Source organism: Patella vulgata, chromosome 9 (assembly GCF_932274485.2).
Source record: "Patella vulgata chromosome 9, xgPatVulg1.2, whole genome shotgun sequence".
NCBI lineage: Eukaryota > Metazoa > Mollusca > Gastropoda > Patellidae > Patella > Patella vulgata.
Window position 1 is genome coordinate 2,928,607 of NC_065887.2, and position 23,118 is coordinate 2,951,724.

The window sequence follows — 23,118 nt, forward strand, 5'->3', positions numbered from 1 at the left end:
AATGTTTCATTAACGACAAAAAAAAAATTATGCAACTGTCCAGTCGATTTAGCTGCTGTGGGGGATTTTTTTGTTGAGAGGCAACCTATCCTTAAATATGGATTAGTGTACTGCCATGTGTTTTATTATTGTTGATGAATATGTTTAATGATGTTGCCTTAATTAGGTTCCATATTAAATTGGTTAAGTTTGATGATCAACTGTTCCATGTAAATTTTGGGTTAAACATGATTTTGTACCTTTAGGCATAGTTAATGTCATAATTTTAATTTCTTAAAAAATCCTTTTATTAAGAAACTGTTATTGTATCTTGTTAAGTTATTAAATATTCATAAATTTTTTCTGTGTATGTACTGACTACATCCCATAAAGACTAGGCCTTCTACCATTTTAAGATTCTAGATTTATTGCTGTTTTTAAAATGTAGGCTAGATACAGGATTTTTGAAAGGGACGGGATAGGGTGGTCAAAGGAAAGTCTTGAAGATTTTTCATTGATGGGTAGAAACCGCTTACACATTTGACTAAAAAACAACAGTGTAAGACAAATATGTATTTAATACATCTACAAGATCATTCCATGTCCGGATGGGCAATAACTAAAACCCTTTCACCCTTCCCCTATTTACGAAGTCCCACTGTTCAGACATACTGTCATGATTTTTTTGGGAGGGTTAAATATTACAGGATCCTAGACCTGGTTAAATTAATAAGTAAGATTGTATCTAATATTGAAATTTGAGGCCAATAGCTTAATTGCACCAGGTATCATGAAGGTGCTGACAATACAGTACCACCACCCCCACCACCTCACTAGTGCTCCTTAACTGTTTAGCTTATGCCTTCGATGGATTACAGTGCTTATCCCGAGAGGTGATTGTGACAAATAGAAGAGAAAATAACATACTTTGCATTTCAGGCCTATATCTGTTAATAAGGCCTTATGGGTAAAGCCTTTCCCAGCAACTAATACCCCCCCAAAACCTTAGTTCAGGCTGATGAATAATAGGTTAATATACACCCTTGGCCTTCAATAAAAGCTTTGTCTTCCAAACTGTTTGACCAGCGGTTGCCAGGCAAGATACACCCACATTTTGCAAGAGATGGACAGATAACAAGCTAATATAAGATGTGTTTTAAGGAATATCAAGAGCCATAATGGGGCAAGTTACGATTCGATACGCTCAAGTATCAATATGAAAGCATATCTATAGGAAATAAAATTAAGTTTCACTGAAATTGGATCGGATAAAAAGAAAATTGTGACATCTACAGGGTCATAACCTTATTGCGTACGGGGAGTGGCTAGTTTGTCAAGCTGTTTCAGTCCGATTTTTATGAAATTCAAAATCAGCTGACATTATTGTGTAACGGTGATAAATTTAAACATTTATTCCAAATCAGGCAAAAAGTCTATCCTCTAGATGAACAACAATTGGCCAACACGGATTTTCAGACATTCAGGGGTCATAATCCAGGAAATTACCATTCCGATATATCAAAAGGAACCAAGATCTATAGGATAAAAACATATTTTTATTTTCATCAAAATTTGATAAAAAAAATTGTGACCTCCAGATGATTAACAACCATGGTATTACATAACCTACTTTTACACTATCAGTCCAATTTTTATGAAATTCGAGCTCAACCATCATAACTATGTAACAGTGAAATATACAGTGGAACGGTTTTGTAAATCGGATAATAATTGTGACCTCTAGAGGGACCACATCGAAAGAAATCAAGATCTTTGGGTTATATTCTATAACCATACATTTCAAGTTTCATCAAAATCATATAAAAATTGTACCCTCTAGAGGGTCCACAAACACTGTATGTTTAATTAGTCACTTCTCATTTTTAGCCAACTATATAATTCTAATGCCTCTTCTGGATCATTTGGCATCTCTTTTCCGGCCTGCACTAACAATTCTGAGCATACATTTTCAAATTCTCTTAAACAACCGTTGGGTCCATAAAATTTACAAAACTGACTAAAACTATCAAGATCTTCAACAGCAACTTCGGTCTTGTAATCAACTGTATCTGAATATTAAAATGAAAAAAAAAAATCACACAAAAATATCTGATATATGACATAAAAGCAGCTTAGTTTTCATTTAATGATCAAATAATGACCAAATAGTTTCTACCCCCATATGGTGAAAATAATTTCTCATATTAAATCTTGTGATTGTCGCCTTACCAAACAATTGTGGAGTAAAATATAACAAGTCTGGTTTGCCTGCAGGACACTCTGCCCCTTTAGTTGGTCTCATCTTATGTTGATTCCAGTCTTTACGGATTTGGTCTAAGTCTTTTTGAATGAGATTTGTGAAGCAAAACCTGAAACATTCTCTGTAAGACATAATGATACCAATACTGCATTATCAATATGAAAACTAATATGTATGCTTGTTAACTTTGCTGTAAACATATTATATTATATTAGTATTAGTTAATTCAAGCATATCAAAAAAGGTAAACAATACCAATACCTATAGAATGTATTACATTGCAGGGACCTTAATAATGGAGGCTCTATCATAAATATATGCCAAGTAGCCTTTCTTTATAACTTGGCACCTAAGTTTGACTACCGATAATCTAACTATAAACATTACATAAACAAGGCCCCAAGAAGTCATCTAAATGAATGAATGAATGAATGGGTGTCACTTAAATACTACCCCTTAAGAACAATTAAAAATTATCCCTTAAGAACAATTAAAAGTTAAGTCAAGAATATAATTATTCTGTATTGCTTATTGTTACCTCAAGTAAGTATATTAGAGGAAAGTTTGTAGATTTAATTATAGATAGTGACAATTGGTAGGCAAGAAGACATTCATAATTTCGCTCATAATAAAGTAATTTGACTGACATTTTCGATATATTCATTTTGCATTATCTATTTTTAAACTATTATAGACAGGCGAGATCTTTATCTAAATCTTACATATTGCATATTTAAATTTCATTCAGATTCAATTTAAAGTTTATTTCGATACAGTATTTTGGGGTAACAAAACAACCCTTTTGTATAAAATTGTCAATATTCACCATCCAATATCATATCAAAATAACCACACATATCATCACTTGCTAGAGTGGTGGTCACTATGATGACAACACATGTCCACATAACAGTATATGGATCTAAAAATGTTGAAATGATGTATACACACTTGTTTTGGCCATTTTCGGTATTAATCTCTCCTGAAGCTTCTAAATCCTTAAATAAATCCATCCAGAACTGACAACCACCCTGTTTTGCAGACCGCCAGAATCTTTCTATCCGCTACAAGAGACGATCATTGGTATATACTAAACATGTAACAACTTCAACAAAGATAAATTGCTAGACAACGAAACATACACCCACAGCACACAATTCACCCGAGCAGTCCACAGAGGGTGTCACATTTATTTATTCTTTCAAAGGTAATGATAGCATTCACAAGACACTACTAGTTCGGTGGTTAAAGGGGGAGGGGGAATCGTCACCCGACCTGTGAATTTATGAGACCGAGTTTTTCTCAACAAGTTTTTTGCGTAGATCCGAATTTGTGGTGTGGCCCCATCTTTTGCGGTCAGATTTTGCATTTTAAGATTCAGACATAGCATCGCAACATTTCAAAACTATTTCTGATCGTATTACTTATATAGTAATTGCAGGGGGATTACACCACACATAATTTACATAAAAACAAATATATGGACAAGACATCATACCCAGAAACCACAATTAAACAAACAATTCAAAAAAAGTGAATGGATTCGATGTCAATTTTGACATTTTTGTAGGCGTGGCAGATTGGGCAGATTAGGGATGTACCCCACTGAAACCAGTCTTCGAAGTGATAAATGGCAATAACTCTGAAAGTAATTATCAGCCACTTCATCTCATGTACATAAATACTATAGTCAATCGGTTAATCACTTACGCTTGTAAAGAGTCCACAAGAGGTTCAGATTGATTAAGGGTGATCAATGATCGTAAATTTCAAGAGAATCGGATAACAACTTTAGCAACCACAAAATTTTAAAAAGTGACCATGGGTCATAACTCTAGAGCATTTACACGCATATGTGGATGCCAGACTGTCTGAGGAAAGGCGGACAGACAAAGGGCGAATAAAAGGGACTAAATTGAAAATGTATTTGGTATTCTAAAGTTTGAATTTTTTTAATAAAAGAAAATTACCTGATTTGCCGGTGATGGTCCATACAAAAAGCTTTTTTCACCAGCCATGTCATCTCCATGATACCATCTTAGTGACTTCTGGATATTCTCAATTATTTTGTTCTCTGTGCCTTTATCGGCTCTAATACATCGATGAACTCCTATAAGTTTAAAATGGGTATTATTATATGGGATTATAATAAATAGATGGGACATATTAATTAATTGCATTTACTTACATCGGTGCATACATTGTTTCTTGTGTGTGTGTGCTTTCATAAAGCATCGTGCAAGGCGGGGGGCAATATAATCATATGCGATTAACAACCTACGATTATGTACGCATCATTTTGCCATTGAAAGGGACAGATCTCTTAAGATACCACGTGGTTCGCCCTCGTCAATAATACCATACGAAAAAATTGGAATGCTACAATATTTGGGAACACAATAACAACAGCGTAGTACAATAGCCACAAGTGTCGCATTCTATGCCTCCCTCTCTCTCTGTATCGATGCACATTTCAATGTTTCGTGAGAAATTTCACATTATGCTTCTACTCTCACCTTCAATTCCAAGCAAATATTCTAAAAAATAGCCTGCAACCACCTCTGGATCATTGTTGGTTCTACCAACACGAAGCCATAAAATTCGTCTAGAATATCTGAAAATAGTTAATCTTAATCTGTAATACAACTTATTGTGATATGCTGAGCTGTTAACAATATTTTCAATCTCTCAGAAACTGAAAACAGGCAAAATAAACTTATTAGTGAAGCTGTAAGGTTCATTATTTCAAGTTGACATTATTCTCTTTTTGGTAAAGCTTTATAAAACTTGTTTTATTATTGAGTAGTCCAAACAAATGTAAATAAAACTAATAAAAGCGCAGGCGAAGCGCTCCTGGTTGCTTCTTGTTAGCTCTACAGTTTTCTGTAAATTAGCTTTTAAGTCCAATTAATCTTTCTATAGATATTATTTATTCTTTACTGATTTTATAGATTTATATTTTCTACATTTATTGTAGCGCACCGGAACACTCATGTGAAATATAGCTCTATATAAATGTTGTATAATAATAATAGAGCGACAGAAAAATATGGTTTATCGTCCATTCAACACAAACTAAATCATTTCGGGACTAACATAATAATTTTCAATTTCATTTCAATAATTTCCTTGTGCGGAGAGATCTTTAGCAGTGCGAGGAAATCTGAGGACACAGAGAAATATAACATTAAAATAAAAACTAATAATAATCTATTAAGTAAACTTTATTTAATTCTGGCAGGTGGTTTCATTAGGATAAAAGGGCATATCATAATAACACTAGCTACAATTTCATGGAATCATAATTATTGAGTTTAATACTAAGCATCCATAAAATTGTACCTTGTGTTAATATGTTCCATAACTATAAGTGCCTATCAAAGAAGTCATATTATAATACAGTTTTTCTTACCCACATATTCCACCATGTATCGCAAAGCCATAGGCCTTCAACTTGTCATACCCATCTATGTGGATTAAATAGTTTGGACCTTTGTTGACATATATTCTCCTTGACAGTTGGTGTTTCTTGCGAAGGTTCACCCCTTCGGGGTCCATTAACTTTAATAAAGTGTAAACCTTGTCCCTGTAAGTAATACAAGCGTATTACTAGAAACAAAATAGATATTTTATCAATCCTTCCACATTCCACTCAGAAATATTTCATTTTTCATAATATAACATGTAATTGTCTGCAATATCACTTTAAATAAAGCTATTTCACACACACACAAGAAACAATGTATGCACCGATGTAAGTAAATGCTATCATAAAGGACTTTTTGTGTGTGTGTGTGTGTGTAGTGGTGCGGGGAGGGGGCGGGGCACATAGCCCTCCACTCTTTCATAAGCAGCCGTGAATTGTCAGGGACTACCTGAATCACATGCTTACTTAATTGTTTCCTGGTGATACTAACTAGAGCTGGCAATGTGGTCAAGCTTTTAAGTACTATGGTGTCCAGGAAGTTGCGAAACAAGTTATACACTGGAATGTAAAAGTTAAATAGTTTAACATTTAAATTTATTTTCGTTTGAGGACATGTATACCAAGTGTTATTGTTATCAGTTCAAATCTGTAGGGGTGAGGCTGCTTTCAAATGTTTGCGACAAATGTAATCAACTTTCGATGAAATTGCCTAACTCTGCTTGACCTTCATTTTATGATTAAGACACTACTAAGTTCAAGAATGCCAAGTTTCATTAACACGCAGTTGCATTGCAGAACATGATAGAAATACCTAGCAACACGTAGGCCATATTTTGACAGGAGTCTTTTCGCTAAAGCCCTGTAACCAAGGCACCGTCCACTTCCAGTCAATTCCTCCTGAAATAAAAGAAATTTTTTTTCATTTCCATGCCAAACCATTAAAGTAGTTGGATTTAGAGAGAGAGAGAAATGGGGTTTAACGTCCACTCGACACAAACTAGGTCATTTCAGGACTAACATATGGTTTCAATTTAATTTCAATAATTCGCTTGCGCGTAGGGGTCTTTAGCAGTGGGAGGAAACCGGAGTGCCCGGAGGAAACCCACGAGGTTGAGAAGGCGCCCCTATCTCCATGCCACATACGCTCACACCAGGGATCGAAACCACAGCCGCAAGCCAGAGGTGACCGGCCAGCTAGGGGTCGAAGCGCGGCACTCCAGACCTCTAGGCCATCCCAACCCCCCCGTTGGATTTAGAAGCCTATATCTAAAGCATTGGTCATTATCAAGGCAGGGTTAACCATTAGGCTAATAAGGCTATAACGCAAGCCCTTTAAAAATATTTAGGCCTACAGATCTGGCTGGGGGTCGACTAAATTTTCTAAAGATACCATTGCAAATATCAGCAAATGTTGAATAGTCTTAGCTATCTGACACAACTAAAATCGCCATGGATATCTCAATCATTGTCTAAAAACTCTGTTGTTAATATTTTCATTGCAAAAGCCATCGAAAAACGCAACGTGCTACATAATAACTGTCTTATGACTATGTATTGTCATTTTGTTCCCAAAATTGGGTACTTCTTCAGTAAGCGACCATAAGTCTAAAGTAGGGGAGAGCGGGGCTCAGTGGGCTATGGGGCACAGTAAGCCAGGCTTTGTAATTTTACACTGTTTTGGCAAAATTCAATTGTGACATCACTGAGGAATTGCCCTTTATAGCCCCCATTTGTCCTCCTAAATTCAATAAATTCATGTAAACTGATTGATATTTATCAGCCATTAACCGTTTTTGTGACGCAAAAGTGAATTTTTAGTGGACTGGTTAAACTGCTTGGCTACTCCAGATTTTGTTAGAGCCCACAAACTTGATATTCCAGGTGAAGTAGACAGTGATTGACTCTCATTAGAAATATTTTGTTTCATAATACTATCACATGTCTTCCTGCCATTTTCGATTTTCTGTCATGGTTGATGACGGGGCACAGTGGGACACACTTCAGAGGGGCACACTGGGCATAAGCATTTCGAGTTTAGCTAAATATCATCTGTCCATTTTAGAAAGAATCTGGGTATTTGAGCTGTTTTTAAAGAAATATTGGACCTAGGATACGAATCGTTACTGACTTACAAGTCATAGGAATTTTTCGCATAAAGGATTTTTTTTTCTTCTGTTAAAGAATTTTTTATTCAATGTTATGTTGGGATTTTTTAATTTTCAGATGTGCATCTGTGTTCAAGTCTTAAAACAAATTCATATTTTGAACTAAAAGATTAGTTTTTACAGTCCTTATGAGTTTCAGTTAATTCAGTGTGTTTTCTATGCATTTTTTTTTAAGAAACATACTTGATGGCCAACTGTGTCCCATAGTGTGACCCAGTGTACCCCACATACGGGGCACATTGGGTCAAAAAAAAGTTTGGTTTTACAATGATCTACACAGAAATAGTTTCAATTTATTAACTTTTTAACAGCACTATTAAATCAAACATATGACTGGCTTCAACTGAGTACATAGTTTGATTCTCTGTAGGATTTCACTTCTGGTCAATTTACTAAAAAAAAAGAAATCATGCCCACTGTGCTACGCTCTCCCCTACCCTTAATACGACCCTAGTGATTATATAACAGTAACTACAGACTGTACCGTGGGGTGTGGGATATTGCTGTTGATTCTCGTTATTCCCACTTTCTGTAAACCGGGGTCATTTCTTCACAAGATATGTAAGGTTTCGGAGGGAAAAATTTAGCCTATTACGTAGGCTTCACACCTACTCTTATAGCAGCTGTTATAGACTCTTCGTCATTTCCACCTCTTCGCCTATGACCATATTTTTTAAGAATTCTTCTTATTTGCCTTTCACTGAATTAATAATAAACAAACGAAAATAAATGTTTTTTAGTCATTTTCTAGAAGAACATATTTCTTTGCTTTTGTGATTCAATATTCATTATAAATTTCCATAAAATCAATGACACACACCATACCACACACACCATACCACACAATCACACCAAGAAAGGCCTACCTTATTGATATAGTGTGTCTTAGAAATAATAATATAGAGACTTCAATATTGGTGTATCCGCCAAAAATTCACGAATGAGCTCATCACCTGTAATAATAATAAGCATAGATAGGAAAATCAAATGTCTGCTCGTGGCTCAAAAACACACGTTTTGACTAAAATGTAAAACATGATTAATATAAAAATGAGATTAAACAATTAAAATACAAGTTTTGCGACTTTATAACCAGTGACAAAAATGTAGGCCTACGTGTGCATTGTTTAATAATTACTCTCAAAACTTTCCTTTTTTTCAAATTTTTTTATCCTATAATTAGTTAATTTCGTGTGTAACAAATAGTTATTCAAAAATCTGGACAAACGTAAATTTCATATGCCGAAATTGATCAAATGAAATTTGCATTTTGATAGATATTGTTGAAAGATTTTTTGTTGCGCACGAAAATTAATACTTGCACTTCCGAGGCGAGAACACGAGAAGACGGGATAGTGACGAAGCGAGGGAGCGAGAACACGAGAGGACGAGATTGACCCAAAGGCGAGGGAGCGAGGGAGCGAGAAGTCGAGGTTTTTCAAAGGCGAGAACACGAGGGAGCGAGAAGTCGAGGGCGAGAAGTCGAGGGCGAGAACGCGAGGGAGCGAGAAGTCGAGGGCGAGGGAGCGAGAAGTCGAGGGCGAGGGAGCGAGAACACGAGGTTTTTCAAAGGCGAGAACACGAGGGAGCGAGAAGTCGAGGGACGAGAAGACGAGAAGTCGAGGTGAAAGTAATCTCGTGTTCTCGAGGCGAGATCCTCGTATTCTCGCCCTTTTTCCTCGCGTTCTCGCTCTCTCGCTCCCTCGCCCTCGACTTCTCGCTCCCTCGCGTTCTCGCGTTCTCGCTCCCTCGCCCTCGACTTCTCGTCTTCTCGTCTTCTCGCCCTCGACTTCTCGCGGCGAGGGGACGAGATTCTGAAATGGCCGCAATAGGCTTCCATATACAGCAACAAATTATGATTGTTCACATTCTTTAGGTTATCCTATTATTGTTTATGACGTAATACTATAGACTAATGTTTTTTTTATATAACTGTTATTGTTTATTATATGACTTGGTCTTCAATATCGTTCTATATCAGTTATATGTACAATAGCTTCTACAGTAAATATCTTGTCGTCATCAATAAAACCATTCTTAACATTCTGTAGTTTATTCCAGTCTATAATTACACAATACATATAACCCGTACCTTGTTCAAATAGTGATTTACTCTCATCATTGATATTTAACAGTTTTAATGTACAACTAGTTGTAACAGTTTCAATAGTTTTATCTTCTACCTTTGTCGATCTCAGGTTAATATATAATGTTGATAATATATGACAAACACATACACTCCATGATAATCCTTGTATTATTACATCACTATTGTAGTTCTCATCTAGCTTCACCTGATTCAAACTAAAACTACTGGTAAATGTTGGTGTTTGTACTTGTACTTCACCCAGTAGTTGTTTTAAACAGTCTACATCAACCCCTACCATAGAATAATATGGATGTCTGACTACAGGTTCATGTAAATTTGTTGATATGTTGTAATCTGTTTTGGTTTGAACATCTGTTAATCCATCTTTATCTACAGCTGTAATTTTATAGATTTATGTTGTAATATACGATCAGCATATTCACACCATTCTTTCATTTTAGATGTCATCTTGTCATCTTCTTCTACTAGTTTGGTTAGTATATTGTTTTCATCTTCACCAATTTTATTGATGTCATCTTTAATTGTTCCTCCCATCTTCCTAGCTTTTTCACAAATATTGTCTATTTGTTTCTGAACTTGATCACAAGCTGTCTTACACGAGTTGTTCATGTCAGATATTTTGGTCTTTAGAAAGTCAGAATGTTTCTGTAACTGTTTTATCTTCTTTTCGGATTCAGTTTTTAGTTTCATGACAATTTCTCTCATCTCCTTATCTACGTCATCTATATCCACCAATACATGCCCTGTATGATCCACCATAACACAAACAGAACAACATGGTTTGCGACAATCTCGACAATAAACTTCTATTTCTTTCTTCTTGTGTTTTGTACAATATTGTTTATCATCACCGTCGTCTTCTAGATAAAAGTTATTGACAAACTGGCTGGCACCACCTTTTGGTACCGCTGTTTCTTGTCTACAGACAGGACAGTTAAACTTATTCAAGCGAGCGTGAGCCTTGACGTAGTCACCAATACATTGTTTATTAAACTTATGAGAACATGGCAGTAGCTTGGGTTTGGTAAAGTTATTTAAACAAATAGAACAGGTATATTTAGACGCCATCTTAAAATCTCAGGAAATCAGAATAATAAATAATTACCATTATAATAAATCAATTGTAGAAAATATCCGTTGATTAAACTAAGAACCAGTTCAAATATGATATATTCTGGTAGGTGTGTCAACGGTATGTTCTAATTTCCAAGGCTCACGTGATTAGATCATATATCAATTGATTGTTTGCTTATCACCATGTATTGGGTTTGTTGACTTACATCGTATGTAATCTATATACGTGATTGTATACTTTATTGTCATGTGATACTATTTGAATAATAAAATAAGATATCAGTTAAATAATATGTCATATCATTTTACTGATTCTAACCACCATGTATTTGGTCTGTTCACCCACGTCGTCTTTATATATAAGAATAAAACCCAATCCAATCATAAACAAAAGAAAAGAAGACAATCCCAACCCCCAAACAGGAAATAGGCAATTCTCCCAGGAAACATAACATGTCTATGATACCACCGTAGTATGGAAGCGGATGTTTCCCAGGAAACATAACCTACCGTGAAACCATTTTATTTATTTACCAAACACAAACACACTGGTTACTTTAAGATCACGCACTCTCACAATTATTCGGTCTGTTTGCATGTGCTTGCGTTTTTGTTGTTTTTTTAGCTTATGGCACATTTTATGTGTGTGTAGTGGTCATGTCAAATGCATCTAAATCGACCATTTGCCAGGAAGCAGCCGACCAATTTATGACGTAATTCGCATACCAAAATTGTTATGACGGGGGATCACGTGGCTAAGTAGATAAGACGCATGCGTGCTAGCCTGGAGGTCGGGTGTTCGATCCCTGCATTGGCCGAGAAAGTTCATCCAGATTTTCCAGCGTGGTTCCCCCTTGTCAGTGATGCAGAACGGAGGGCCTGACAAGAACTGCTGTCTAGTCCTTCGGATGACACAAAAAACCGAGGGTCCCGTGTATACATTGGAATCCACGTAAAAGATCCCTTTGCAGTTGGAATTCGATATAAGAGTAGGCGCTAGTGCCGCTGCCAGGGCAAAATTTCCCTCATAGCACACTGTATGGGGTATGCCCGTCTTCATTAGCCCAGCATAGGAGCAGAGCAGTAGGACGTTAAACCCCATTTCATTTCATTTCATTTCATTTCATTTGTTTTTATGACGTGGGGGGGTTGGATGGCCGAATGGTTAGCACGTGCGCGCTGTATCACAAGGCCTGTCATTGAGTCAACTGGCGTGGTTTCGAATCCCCGGTTGTACGTGACAAGGAGTAGGGTTGCCTGTCCAACCTCGTGGGTTTTCCACGGGTCCTCCGGTTTCCTCCCACTGCTGAAGACCCCTACGCGCAAGCGAATTATTGAAATAAAATTAAACCATATGTTAGTCCCGAAATGGACGTTAAACCCCATTTCTCTCTCTCTCTCTCTCTCTTTTATGACGTTACAGAGCATCGTAGTCTCAGTTTACCAGTCACAGTGTGCTTAATGTTCTTGAGAATTTTCTAGGGACGGTATTTTATACAGTTTCTTACGTAAGAAAAGGTGAAGCATGACTTTGTGCTTACTTTTCAGAATGGTCAGAATACTCCGACTGCATGGGGCTAATAAAAACGGACATACGCCATGCAGTGTGCTATGGGGGAAATTTTTCTCGGATAGCGGCACTACGGCCTACTCTTATATCGAATTTCAACTGTTAAGGGATCTTTTACTTGCACGCCAATGACCTCGGGTTTTCGTCCTATCTGAACGACTATACGGCGTCCCTTGCCACATCCCCTGTCCTGCACCACTGACAAGGGGGAACCACGCCGGGGGAAATCCTGATGAACTTTCTCGGCCAACACAGGGATCGAACACGGGACCTCAGGTTAGCGATCCAACGTTTTCCGCACTGAGCCCCCGTGGCTAACCAGAATGACAGAAATGTTGCGCAACAGAACATTACACAAAACTAATCATTTTAATCATCCGTCCTTCCTTTCAACAAATCAATGCACATAGCCGATTCGCAGAGCTGGCCAATATTGCCGGGATGGGCTTGCACTCAGAGCCATCTTAACGCTGGGAACGGTGGGAACCTGCCCGGGGCCCATTAGGGACCCTATGCTTTTCGGTTCATGTTGTGACTAGCGTTAATAAAGAAAACTAAACTATAAATATTTGCTTAAAACATTTTGATGGGGATTTTTCTTGCATAGATGATTAATATTAATCCTTTAGTGGCATTTAGCAATTGGAAACATAAGAAAACTGACACAGATGTATGGGACAACAATCACTGGTTTATTACACAAACACGACGTTTCGATAAAGATTCTCTTATCGTTATTAAGCACAATGACATTTAGTAAACTTTAGGGTCTATAAATGATTAATATTGCCATGAACTTTACTCTTTTGTAATAGGTCTAATAAATAAACACGGTAGTAAATGGGAGATAAAAGTAAGAAAGACAACTCTTATTATCATCCTAGTGATTATGAAGTCAGATTAAATATTCTCTCAATATTAAATCCATGACATTTCATGGTGTAAAGATTGATGATTCCGATGGTCTGAATCTTTATAACCACAAAAGATTCCTACATAAAAAAATAAACACCAAAAATATGAAAAACTGCAGTTTTAAACACAATAAAGGTCTTTTTTTGGATCATTGAAGCTGTTTTCGGTAAATCTATGGCACCCCATTTTTTTGGTAAATCTATGCCCTCGTCCCCTTCATTACCAGAGGAAATATGTCTTTAACCCATTTAAACTTCCTTCTCATTTCATACCGCTTCAAAACACAAATGTTACGTGTTGTAACTTTGCTACAAGGTCGCGCTTCCAAGCCTTAAATAGTCATCACCGTCGCCATCTTGCTCGCGAACAAGTTCTTGTTCCACCATGTAATGTTCGACTAACCGGAACAGAATATCCATAAGCACCATGTTGCTCGTGTTGTTATGGATACACTTTAATATAAATACACCGTCTGCTTGTAGATATTCGCGGACGAACTTTCTCTGGAAGGATTCGTTCCCGATCAATCGCGTCACGTGACTCCTCTGTTTATCAGATAGATTCCTGAAAATATCCCTGGGGGATCGGTTTTTATCAAGAGACGTGGATGGAGTGAAGGCCCTCGGTGGAGGCCAGAACTCAGCAACATCTTGTCCGATTGTTAAATGCTTCTTTATAAAAAGGATGCGTCGATAGCGAGAGAGTTTATCAACGAACGACCTGAATATTCCAACAGCCGTCAACAGCAACATAAACAAGAACCACGCCCACTGAATCATGAATATCTTCTCAATGAACATATTTACAGACAGCACGCACTGGACAGTGAACGTTTGAATGTTCTGTAGTTGTCGGATGTGAAAATCACACAAAGCGATACGTGGAAACACCTCATCATCTTCCCACCTGGTCCAGTCCGTCTGCTTAATGGCCGCCGTAACGCCATATTGAAAGAAGTTAATGTTTAAGAATTTGGAAAGGACGAGGAACTGCGCCACGATAACCACAGCGTACAGAAGTTTAACTATTAAGAAGAATACGGTTAGAAAATACCCCGACGATTTACTGAAGATGTTGAGCTTGGCACAAATTCCTCCGCGTTTTTTTCTACGGAAGGTGGTTATCAAACGCCGGTCAATAAAAGCCGCCAGGGGTCCAATCTTTTTATTTCCCGTTTTCTTTTTCTCCTTCTCCTTAGCTTTCCGCTCATTATTAGCGCCATCTGCATCACCTTCCTGAAATATAGACCGTAAACACGCGCTGCGTCAATTTTTTCAATTAAAAAACATAACACGTCATTTCCCAGTTCTTTGGGAAGTGGTGGTATGTCTCAAGTTAATACAGACAACTGTACATTCACGTGGTATGAAAACTGACTGTAAATCAAGAAACAAAAATATGTCAATGGAAGGAGAGAAAACAAAAGCTCTTGTCGGTGATTGCCAAAATTATGGGTGATTAAAAATGTGACAAAAAGTTCTTGCTAATCGCCGACAAGAGCTATTGTTTTAGTCAATCCCACTTATCCATAATTTTGTCAATTTGTAATTATTTAAATTTTGGATATGATCTGTAGAATGACCATATCTTGTCTGCCATTTTTTGCAATACTTCGTGCGCTATTGACCAATGAAACGCCCTTGTAGGACGATCAAACCGTGAATTTACCCTCATTTCTTTATTCCTTCCGCCATCTTCATCTTCTTCCTGTTCTTCCATGTCTCCGTCGGCCGCCATTTTGATAATTCTATCCGGATCCATACCTTTAAGAGGACAAACAAAGAAAACATTTTGAGTAAAAAATCAAGACCATGCGATGTAGGTTGATCGGACTGATCAGCAAAATCAAACCACTTAGGTTGATTGGATTGGTGGAGTCGTTTGTGCAAAATCAACCACCTAGGTTGATCGGCACGTTTTAAACTGAAGGACAATATACCCACACTAAAATATGTAGTTTGTCCCAGAGCAAAAAATGTCCCCAAATGGATATCCACCCAAATCCCCTTTCCTTAAAAGCGGAGCAGGATGAAGGACTTTAAGAGAAAAATATCCCCAAAAGGATTGCCCATCAAAACAATTAACAATTTCATTTTCTCGCAAGTGGTGTTGATCGAAAATTGTTGGTATTCCAGTCTGCTCACCCCCAACCCCTCCACCCACATCCCCCATGCCTTTTAAGAGGAGCAGGAGGAAGGGCTTGAAGAGTGCAAACATAAGCGTTCTGTTTGGACGAAAAAAAAGTCTCGTTTATGCTACTCACTGCACGTAGGAGATCCCATCGACAGCCAGAAACTGTAATGCCGCTAATAAGAGCAGGTCGTAGTGCCGCTGTCTGGGCAAAATGTAAATATCACCCATAGAACACGGCGTTTGAAGTTTAACCCTCATATCATTTCTTTCCTCACTAACCATCAAAATCTAAAAGAAAGGACTTGCCTGAAAACCCTTTCCATGTTTTCCAAAGAACGTGAGGTAGTTTAAAGGAGAGGGCTTGCAGGAGTAAACAGACGGAAACCCATCTATAAAAACCCATAGTATAGTCATTTCTCTCCTCCTCTAGTTGTGGTATCTCTCTCTCCATAGGCACATTATACATCGGGGTGATCCAACAGTAACCCTCGATATAATTCAAAAAATTGTCTCTGTCTTTATACTCGGCAGGTACCCAGCAATGAATCGGATCTCCCAGCAGCTGTTTCAGATACGTCGCTGTGGCCGCCAATAGCAGAAGTCCAGGTGTAACCAGGTGATTCATGACGTCAATATAATCGTCATCACGTATTTTGCCCCCAAAATCGAACTGAGCTAAAGCTATGACTGCTGCTTCGATCCTAGAATTAGATAAAGAGAATAAAATAAAACGGGGGGTTAACGTCCTACCGTAGGCGAACGGGCTCGATGAGAGTTGGGGGGGGGGGAAATTTCGGGTTACAGATGCCGGTCTTCTGCGAGAGCAGAGGAACCGAGCTTACCGTGTAGCCCCCCACCCACCCACTACAAAATTTTGGAGAATTTGACGGCTGCAAACGCGTTTTCCTGCTACTCCAGCCCTGAATACAGAATAAAGCAATCGTCTTCAGTCCATGGAGACTATTTTGAAAATTTAACTGCCGCAAACGCTATTTCAGCCCTTGCATACAGGAACTTCAACTCGGTCCAACTCCAATATAGCCTACCTTTGGTGGCTGACCTGAATCCCAAACAACCAATCGTCTCGGGGTATGGGAGCCTCGCCTTCCCGGAGATAATTCTAAAAATTAAACTACCGCAAATACGTTTTTCTGCTTCTCTAGCCCGTGTGTTAAGCAACTCCAAAAGTCGGACCGAAATCCCACGCTAGGCTGTTGCAACAGCATTCACAAATAATAATCAATGCCCGAAAAATGTCACACAAAGTAGAGTGGCCCCAGACAAAATGTTTTAATCCATAGTCATTTCAATACAAAAACGTGGTATTCAAATTCAATTAAAAGAAAAGTAAAATTAGTGTTTTATTTCGAACACTTTATTTTGCTACCCCCCTGGCTCGTACGCCTATGCGTCCTATTGTTCTGCTCCGACTGGAATCATGCAGACGGGCATACTCCTGGACAGCAACGCTACGGCCTACTATTATATCGAACTTAATGCAAGGGGTATTTTAAGTGCACGCCAATGTATACACACGACATCAGTTCTTCATCCGATCCGAACGACTATACGTTTGCCTTTGCCATTTCTTTTGTCTTGAGCCAACGTCGTACTCACTGAGCCTTCGTGGCTCCCTTGACAAAGAGAATAAAATGTATTCGAAGTGATTGTCGTTTCCATAGCAATGCAGTATCAGGTGATCCAGAAATATTTTCTGGGCAGCTATGACCCAACCCTTCCCTATAAATTGATCATTCAAGAGGGCTGTAAGAAACGAAAAGCCTTTCTTATAATCAAAGTCTTCCCGGACAACGTCCTTTTTGGTTACTATTCTTCCATTTTCATCTACCAGGGGTTCTTTTACGTGCAACCCATTGTTCACAAGGCATTGTATCATGAGACACGCCCTCCTTGTCAGTCTTGCTGACGTCACCGCTGACAAATACTACGGGTCTGCTCAGTCGACGTCGGGATTTATACCCGGGTCATTCTATTTGGGATTCCAGTTACCACGACAACGGCTTTTAATTCATTGTAAGACAAACATTAACTTACGACATTTTTATTTCTGTTTAGGATTCTTGTTGCTGCTTTAGGTTTGTGGGTGTTTATTTCATGACGTCATTCTGTAAGGAAAAAAACAGCGAGAATATAGCCTGATATAACAGCTCTGTTTAAGGATGCAATTTACCCTGGTTTCAAAGGTCGGGGAACTGTCTGTAACAGCTCGAGTAGGTCGACAAACCTGGTATTATTGACCAACTAAGGTGTTTTGATGGATTATATATCTTCAATATGTGTAGCTACGAGAACGTAGCTAAAAACGTTGAAATATACTGATGTGCTTGTTTTTAGCTACGATTCTGTGGCTTTAGTTCCAAGTGGCAAACTCAATTTCTTTATTAATGCATGTAACATCTTAAAAATAAGGTAATTTTATACTATTATGACTAATTAAACTTACAGAGGCCAATGTAGTGGCACAACTATCGCCTAACTCCAAATATTCGCGTTTAAATTAAAGAAGCGTTGTTTTTATCCGACATACATCGTCATACATCTCCCGTTTAAAACTGGCGTTCCTAGTAACGGCTTCACGCCTCGATGTTAAATACGATGATTTATACCAGTTTCAAGTAGGATTATAATGCTTAATTGTAGTTGGATGTGGCAGAAATATTATAAATAACAATAATCAATCGTTGTTTTGATGAAAAATATTGTCAATTTTGCTTACTGATATCCGATGCGATTCGCGTTGGGCTTTGCTGCGTTCAATTATATAGGACCATCTCTTATCTGGAAACACGGAGGGTTGAAAGATGAGGTTTGTTATCTACACTATGTGTAGATTCAGAATCCGGATAATGCCATCCTTGGGGAAATTTATTTGGGTAACATTGGTGACAAATTCACGGGGACCTCGATTTGAAGGTGTTTTTTATAAGAATTTGACCCGCTGAACCCAATGAGCTTGGGTATCCCCCCCTCAAATTCTAAACTATGCGTTCAATATACTGAAATATACGTTTTCAGGGTCCCTTAATTCGGATATAACACCCGTTCCAATATTATTACCACCTAGAAGCGGATAATAACAACGAAATATAAATCGGCCTAGAAGCGGGTAAACGGCATCCCGTTTTTACCGTACGGTAAATTTATGACCTCCATCATGTGGACATAATATTGGAACGGGTGGATATAAACATGAAAATATATTCCAATAATACAGTAAACACCAATCTCATTAAAACACAGATCCTATTTCGTTTCGTTTTTTATAGTTCAGAATTTCGTTTTACTTGTCTTTCCTACTTGTAGTGTAGGCCATCGAAAGTATATAAAAAAACGAAACGAAATATAGATTTGTATTTTAATCAGATTGAGTTAAGAATAAAGGAAACACTGGGTTAAGAATATATAAATCTCTTATATTGCTGCATGGCAAGCGGAGAATTCCACCCAACTGTCAAGAGATCTTTTATGTACACTACCAATATGAAGGACTAAACACAGTGTCTTTGTCCAACAGGCCAGTCCCTAAACCGGGCTTGAAAATTCCTGAAGATATTATATGATCACCCCAAATGTTACTAATTAAAGATACATTATGGGAGATTAGATAATAGTTTCGATTATCCAGTTTTTGATTTAATTATCAATGAGCGCTAAGCAGAAAATAGGATTCTAATCCAGAAAATATCGCAGCCTAGCGATGACATCAACATTTCAGGCCTAAAGAAAGATCTGCAATGGGCAGATTTAGCTCTTGCATAATGTATGTTTAATATATTACTGTCTATCTATATGTACAGAATGTTGAATAATATTTTACCTATCTGTATGTTCACAATGCTCATTAGAAGTCCCTGGCATTAGAAGCTGGACCGGAAAAATCCCGAAGATATTTTTTGTTAACCCCTATTCTCACTGTGTTCCCAAATAAATGAAATGGAATGGGGTTGACGTCCTACTGTTCTGCTCCGACTGGGTATACGTCATACAATCATGGGCGTCACACATGGGGGGGGGGGGCCCATAAAATTGTATCTAGTTATTTTTTTTTCTGCCACTTATCAGAGTGAATCGCATGTAGGTTAGGGGTTAGGGTTGGGACCCCCCCCACCAATATATATTTCACGGCTACGCCTCTGCATACAATACGCTATGAGGGATACTTTGCCCGGACCGCAGCGCTACGGCCTATTCCTATATCGAATTCCCACCCAAGGGTTCTTTTATGTGCACCGCCAATGGCTACAGGGACTTCGGTTTTCCCCCCATCCGAACGACTATCAGTTGTTCCTGCACCATAGACTGGGCGGAACCTCGCCGGAAAACCCCGAAGAACTTTCTCGGCCAAGGCAGGAATCGAAAACGGGTCCCTCAGTTTAGCGAGTCACGGTCTTACTCACTGAGCCACCGTGGCTTCCACGCGTCCCTAACTAAGAACAGTGTGGTAGACATGACGAATATTGACAACGCATTAATTTTTCTAATTAAACATACATTATGCAAGAGCTAAATCCGCCTATTGCAGGTCTTTCTTTAGGCCTTTAATGGTATCTAAATTATTAATTAGACATTAATTAACTTATCCAGACCATAATCAACTCTAGATGGCATAGGATACTCTAGATTAGTACGGCTCACCATTTCAAAAATTTAATTCAAAAGTGGGAAATCGAGGCTAAATCTCGAATATACCAGTGCCCTGCTTACCACTATGCACACGTCTTGTCAAAACTACAAATAGTGATAACTTGGCTCAGAATAAAGTAATTTGAATGAAATTTTCAATATTTTTATTTTACATTTTCTATTTTTGAGCTATTATAGCAAGAATGGTCAGCTCTTTATCTAAATTGTACATAATGTATCGGGGGTGTACACATTGGCCTGTACACATTGGCGTGCACGTAAAAGATCCATTGACAGTTGGAATTCGATATAAGAGTAGGCTATATAGCACACTGTATGGCGTATGCCCGTTTTCATTAGCCCAGTTCGGAGTAGAACAGTAGGACGTTAAACCCCATTTCATTTAATTTCACATAATGTATCTTTAATATAATATTATGTCTAGAATAGAACGGTATATAATAAAAACAATCTTACCTGTTTTTAAATTATTATATATTAGACCTACAAGAATCTCGACAAACGCCGTATATCCTTAAAGAATCACGTCATAACAGATTGGGTTCCACGCGTTATCTATAACGCATATTATAACTTTTTAAGAAAAAAACATACGATGTGGTTCGAGGTGAATCAATTCATGAATTGTGTAGTGATTGTTTGTGAATAGTATTCTTTTTCAATAGGCAATCGTAGTTATTTCAATAGAGGATCATCTATTCAGTATACATTATCCTATAGTTATTTCGGCTATTCAATGGGCTACCTGTTCAAGCGTCTTATACGCATTGTATATCATATTAATTTATCCGTAATACACAATAAAAATGTGTGTGTTAATTCGGTCACTACGGTATAATAACCGTGCAAGTACAAATATAGGTAGATCAATAAACGTATCCTAAAACGCGATTGGATAAGGAGTTGAAATGGGTGATGGGAAAGTCCAATGTGCAAGGCCAAATCTATTTGTTAAGGCCAGCTCAATTTCCGTCAAGGTCGCTGAGATGTATATTATAAGGCTAATGCACGTGATTGTTGGCGAGGTCGTAGGTTATGTTTAAGAATTTCGGGGAGAGGTTACGTCTCCACATAAGCACTGACCTAGGATGATGAAAAATTAGTTCGTGATATTTCCTAGTTTAATTAATTAAAAATACATATAATACATTAGATTTATATACAAAGGTGGGTTCACTGTTTTTTTTATGTTGGTGGCGCTGATGGTCTTCCTTGGATGGTGCCTTTGGTATTCTGGTATTTTTGTTTCTGAAGAAAAAAAGAATAAATTTGAGGCTCTCGGGAGAGAGCCACATTAGTGTGTTTCCTACGAAGAATTGGATTTTCTTCAATCTGTTTGTTCCACTGTCACCGGGTTAGGGCTAGGGATTCTTATATCTAGTTGATTTTATTTAATAATGGTTAGGGCTAGGATTTGATATATGGTTTGTTAGGGTGAAGACTGGTCTTATTTAATCTAATTTACTGGTTGTAGGTTAGGGTTAGGGTAGGCATTGGGGTTAGGTCCAGCGTTAGGGTCAGGGTTTGTATTAACGCTAGCCCTGTTTACATCTCGTGACCTTTGACCAAACTTGAAGTTGGCCTTACCAAAAAGATCTAACTTTATCCAAACGTGTTTTAGGATACGTTAGGAATCTACCTATAGTTGTACTTCCACGGTCTTATTATACCGGGGGGGGGGGGATCTGAATGGTTAGCACGTGCGCGCTGTACCATAAAGTCTGTCATTGAGTCAACTGGCGTGGTTTCGAATCCCCGGTTGTACGTGGCAAGGAGTAGGGTCGCCTGTCCAACCTCGTGGGTTTTCTCCGGGTCCTCCGGATTCCACCCCCTGCTAAAGACCCCTACGCGCAAGCGAATTATTGAAATAAAATTAAACCATGTGAGAGTCCCGCAATGACCTAATATGTGTCGAGTGGACGTTAAACCCCATCTCTCTCTCTCTCTCTCTCTCTCTCTTTCTCGCTGTCTCTTATTGCTTGTTATCACTGTATGACTGGGTAAGTTCTGCAGACAGAGGACTATCTACTATGAGAATGGATCTCTGCCGTGGATAGCCGCCATATTCAAAACGTAATATACTACATTCTGATCCGTTTTACCTCTTTTATACACTCAAAGACTAAATTAACATCTCAAATTTCATTAAATCACAGCGGAGTAAATACTTTAGTAAATTAGTGTTTTTGACTAAAATATTCGATGCAGGAATTAAAATGTCGGTCAACTAGTTTTGTGTCTGTTTGTCAACCTGCATATTGATGCAGTTTGCAGCGGATTAAAAATATCTCATATGACTACCAGAGACTGTCCATGTGCTATGAAAGCAAAAACTAGTTTCAATCATTCCTCTCCAATCTGACTATATCATAGACAGATATTATATCATGATGCAAGACGTTCGGGAAGTAAAATGTCACTTGAGCTCATTCTTTAATGGGGAACCACGGTTGCTAAAATAGACACTGGCTCAATTCCTGCATTGGCCGATCAAGTTCATAGGGAATTTTCAGCATGGTTTCCCCTTGTCAATGGTGCAGGACGGAGGGCCTGACAAGGACAGCTGTCTTGTTTTCGGATGGCGTTTAACCGTCTTCATTTTCCCAGCGGAGCAGAACAGTAGGACGTTAAACCCCATTTCATTTCATTTTCTTTAATGGGAAATTACGATGGTTTAGTACTGAAGGCGCTGGTTTACTGGATAAGACGTCTAGGGTTCAGGTCATTTCATTGGCCCAGTTTGTAAGTACGAACACTCGAACGTTAAAACATACTACATTTCATTATACATGTTTAATATGCGAGAGATTTGCGCCTTTT

At 38.1% G+C, this 23,118-nt stretch overlaps 2 protein-coding genes across 2 annotated transcripts; both read right to left on the reverse strand.

Moving 5' to 3' along the window:
• Positions 1-1,517: 1,517 nt before the first annotated feature.
• LOC126832494 (uncharacterized) lies at positions 1,518-8,759 on the reverse strand (the record flags this gene model as incomplete). Its single annotated transcript, XM_050563291.2, has 9 exons — positions 1,518-2,048; positions 2,209-2,360; positions 3,191-3,303; positions 4,210-4,349; positions 4,756-4,853; positions 5,652-5,825; positions 6,478-6,563; positions 8,444-8,531; positions 8,698-8,759. Coding segments are annotated over 9 exons (1,116 nt in total), but the record flags the coding sequence as incomplete, so codon positions are not given.
• A 4,504-nt stretch (positions 8,760-13,263) lies between these two features.
• On the reverse strand, positions 13,264-20,918 carry LOC126832372 (innexin unc-9). Its single transcript, XM_050563124.2, has 5 exons — positions 20,755-20,918; positions 17,689-17,759; positions 15,940-16,334; positions 15,169-15,263; positions 13,264-14,735 (listed from the first exon to the last, which is right to left on the reverse strand). The coding sequence occupies exons 2-5, from the start codon at positions 17,691-17,693 to the stop codon at positions 13,809-13,811; spliced, it is 1,422 nt and encodes a 473-aa protein (XP_050419081.1). The 5' UTR covers positions 17,694-17,759; positions 20,755-20,918; the 3' UTR covers positions 13,264-13,808.
• Positions 20,919-23,118: the final 2,200 nt, after the last annotated feature.